This window comes from Euleptes europaea, chromosome 1 (assembly GCF_029931775.1).
Source record: "Euleptes europaea isolate rEulEur1 chromosome 1, rEulEur1.hap1, whole genome shotgun sequence".
NCBI classification, from domain to species: Eukaryota; Metazoa; Chordata; class Lepidosauria; order Squamata; family Sphaerodactylidae; genus Euleptes; species Euleptes europaea.
Window position 1 is genome coordinate 176,487,547 of NC_079312.1, and position 2,601 is coordinate 176,490,147.

The following is a 2,601-nucleotide window of genomic DNA, read 5'->3' on the forward strand; positions in this document are numbered from 1 at the left end:
CCGGCTCGCTGGGGGTAAAGGGAAGACTAGGAAAAGCAATAGCAAACCACCCCGTAAACAAAGTCTGCCTAGAAAACATCAGGATGTGACGTCACTCCATGGGTCAGGAATGACCCGGTGCTTGCACAGGGGACTACCTTTACCTTTTTACCCTGAATATCTTTATTACCTTAGTGTCCCCCACTTTTCCAACCCGTCATGAGATTTTTAAAAATCAGACACCCGGACACAAAGAATGCAAAACTTTTTATCTCCTTTTATTCAAACCCTGTATTCCCAGTGAAGAAGGGGGGGGGAGGACTATTCCCTCCCCCCTTTTATGCCTCCCAGTCTGTACATCTCCACCTCCGAGCCCCAGATCCACCTTCCGTTGGCGAGAAAGACAAATGGATTAAAAGACGGGGAAGAATTTTTTTTAAAGGCCTGACAACGTGGGCTGCCAAAATACAGCCCCTGCTGGGATTCCGGTAACTTTAAAGGGCCCTTTTGGTATCTGAGCCATCCTCCAGAGGGATTCCGAACTTAAGTGCTCGGCACCCACGCCCCTCTGAAGAGGGTTCCCGAAGCCCACCCCCCAGGCCTTTGGTATCAGTATCTCCCCATAGGCCACGGCCGGCGCTCAGCATCTTTGGTTATCCGCCTCCCCTTCCCAAGAAGCCCTCAGGAGCCGGCAGAGCAGAGTTTCTTGTACACCAGGTGCCCCAAAACCAGCAGCAGCATCTCCGACGTACTGCTCAGGGCCACGATGAAGGGAGCCTGCGAGGCAAAGTCGGCCTGGGCCCGCTGGAAGGAGAGCTGCAGCACGGCCAAGGCCAGCAGGCTGTTCTGCACCCCGATCTCGATGCTCACCGTCCGCCGCTGGGGCCCGGGCAGCCTGAGGCACCAGGCCAGCAGGTAGCCCAGCAGAAGGCCGAAGACGGGCACAGTGACGCCGGCCAGCACAGTGGGGGGCCGCACGTTGGCCAGGATGAAGGCCCCCATGTGGTAGGCCATGAAGAGGCCCCCCACGATGAGGGCGAAGCTGAAGGGGCGGATGAGGAGGAGCAGGAGGCGGGAGAGGCGGGGCAGCTTCCACTTGACCAGCATGCCGCTCGAGATGGGCACAGCGATGAAGAGGAGGGTGATGAGGATCTTGAGGAAGGGCACGTGGAGGGTCTCGCGGGCGCCGAGCAAGCGGCCGTAGAAGGCCGAGGAGAGCGGCATCAGCCCCGTGGCGGCGACCGTCGACAGGAGGGTCATGGAGATGGCAACGGTCACATCGCCCCCCAACAGCAGGCTGTAGAGGTAGCCGCCGCCACCACCGGGGGAGGAACAGGCGATGACCAACCCCAAGGCCAGGGGCGTGGGCAAAGAGAAGGCCACGGACATGAGGTAACCGTACAGGGGCATGACCACGAACTGGCCCAAAATGCCCAGCACCACTGGATGGGGCTGATGCACCAGGCCCCTCAACACATCAAGTTCCACCTTGCAGCCGAACGCGCACTTGTTGAGGAAAATGAGAGGCAGGAGGGCATAAAGGATGGGGTTCTCCGAGAAGTGGCCCAACCCGGAACGCAGGGCGGACTCCATGCTGCTAGGGGAGACGCGGATCCGGAAATCCGCCCGCTCCTCTATCAGGCGGCTCTGATCCAACAGCTGGAGCTGCAGCGGGGCCAAGCCCGGCAGGCTGGACTGGATCGTGACCACAAAGCCCCCTCCCCAGGAGGTGCTGACGTTCTCGACGGCTAAGACCGTCGGCTCCAGAGAGGCCACGTTCAGCCACGCATCCGGCCCCGGATAGCGGCAGGACACCACGAGGATGCCGTGGCTGTTTACGGGGAAGTCGAACTCCATGGCGGTGCCGTCCCCCACGCTGAGGTAGGGGCCATCTGTGGCTGTTTCCCCAGCACAGCCCACCACCAGGAAGAGGAGGACGACTGGGGTGGTTGCACTGGGCAAGGTGCAGATGGTTGGGGCAAACATGCCGACGGTTCATTCCACGAGGGGGCCTTTTTTCCCCTGTGGCACCCACAGAACATGGATTTGTCGGTCAGGGGTCATCCTCCTTTAGGATCCAGGCATCCTCTGTTGACCCAAGGGCAAGGGCGTAGAGGCATTCGACCTAATGAAGAAGAAGAATTGGTTTTTATATGCTGACTTTGAGACTCAAACCCTTCCCCACAACGGACACCCTGTGAGGTAGGTGGGGCTGAGAGAGAGCTACGACTAGCCCAAGGTCACCCAGCTGGCCTCATGTGGAGGAGCGAGGAAACAAATCCAGTTCACCAGATTAGCCTCCGCCGCTCCTGTGGCAGAGTGGGGAATCAAACCCAGTTCTCCAGGTCAGATTCCACCGCTCCAAACCACCGCTCTTAACCACTACACCATGCGGGCTCTCTGACAGTGGTTAGGGTCAAGCCTCCCTGGCATCTGTTTGACAACCCAGTTTGAAGACTGCCAGTGAGGGGGAGCTCACCACCTCCCTGGGCAGCCGATTCCACTGCTGAACTACTTGTAAAAGACAAAATCCTAATATCCAGCCATTACCTTTCCGCCTATAATTTAAACCCAACAGGAACAGCTCCCTGCCCTCCTCTAAGCGACAGCCCTTCAAAGACT

General features: G+C 58.6%; 1 protein-coding gene across 1 annotated transcript; it reads right to left on the reverse strand.

Annotated features, from left to right (window-relative positions):
* Positions 1 to 634: 634 nt before the first annotated feature.
* Positions 635 to 1,965, reverse strand: SLC10A3 (solute carrier family 10 member 3). The gene has a single exon (XM_056863081.1). It carries the CDS (start codon positions 1,963 to 1,965, stop codon positions 661 to 663), a length of 1,305 nt encoding a protein of 434 aa, XP_056719059.1. The 3' UTR covers positions 635 to 660.
* Between the last annotated feature and the right edge of the window lie 636 nt (positions 1,966 to 2,601).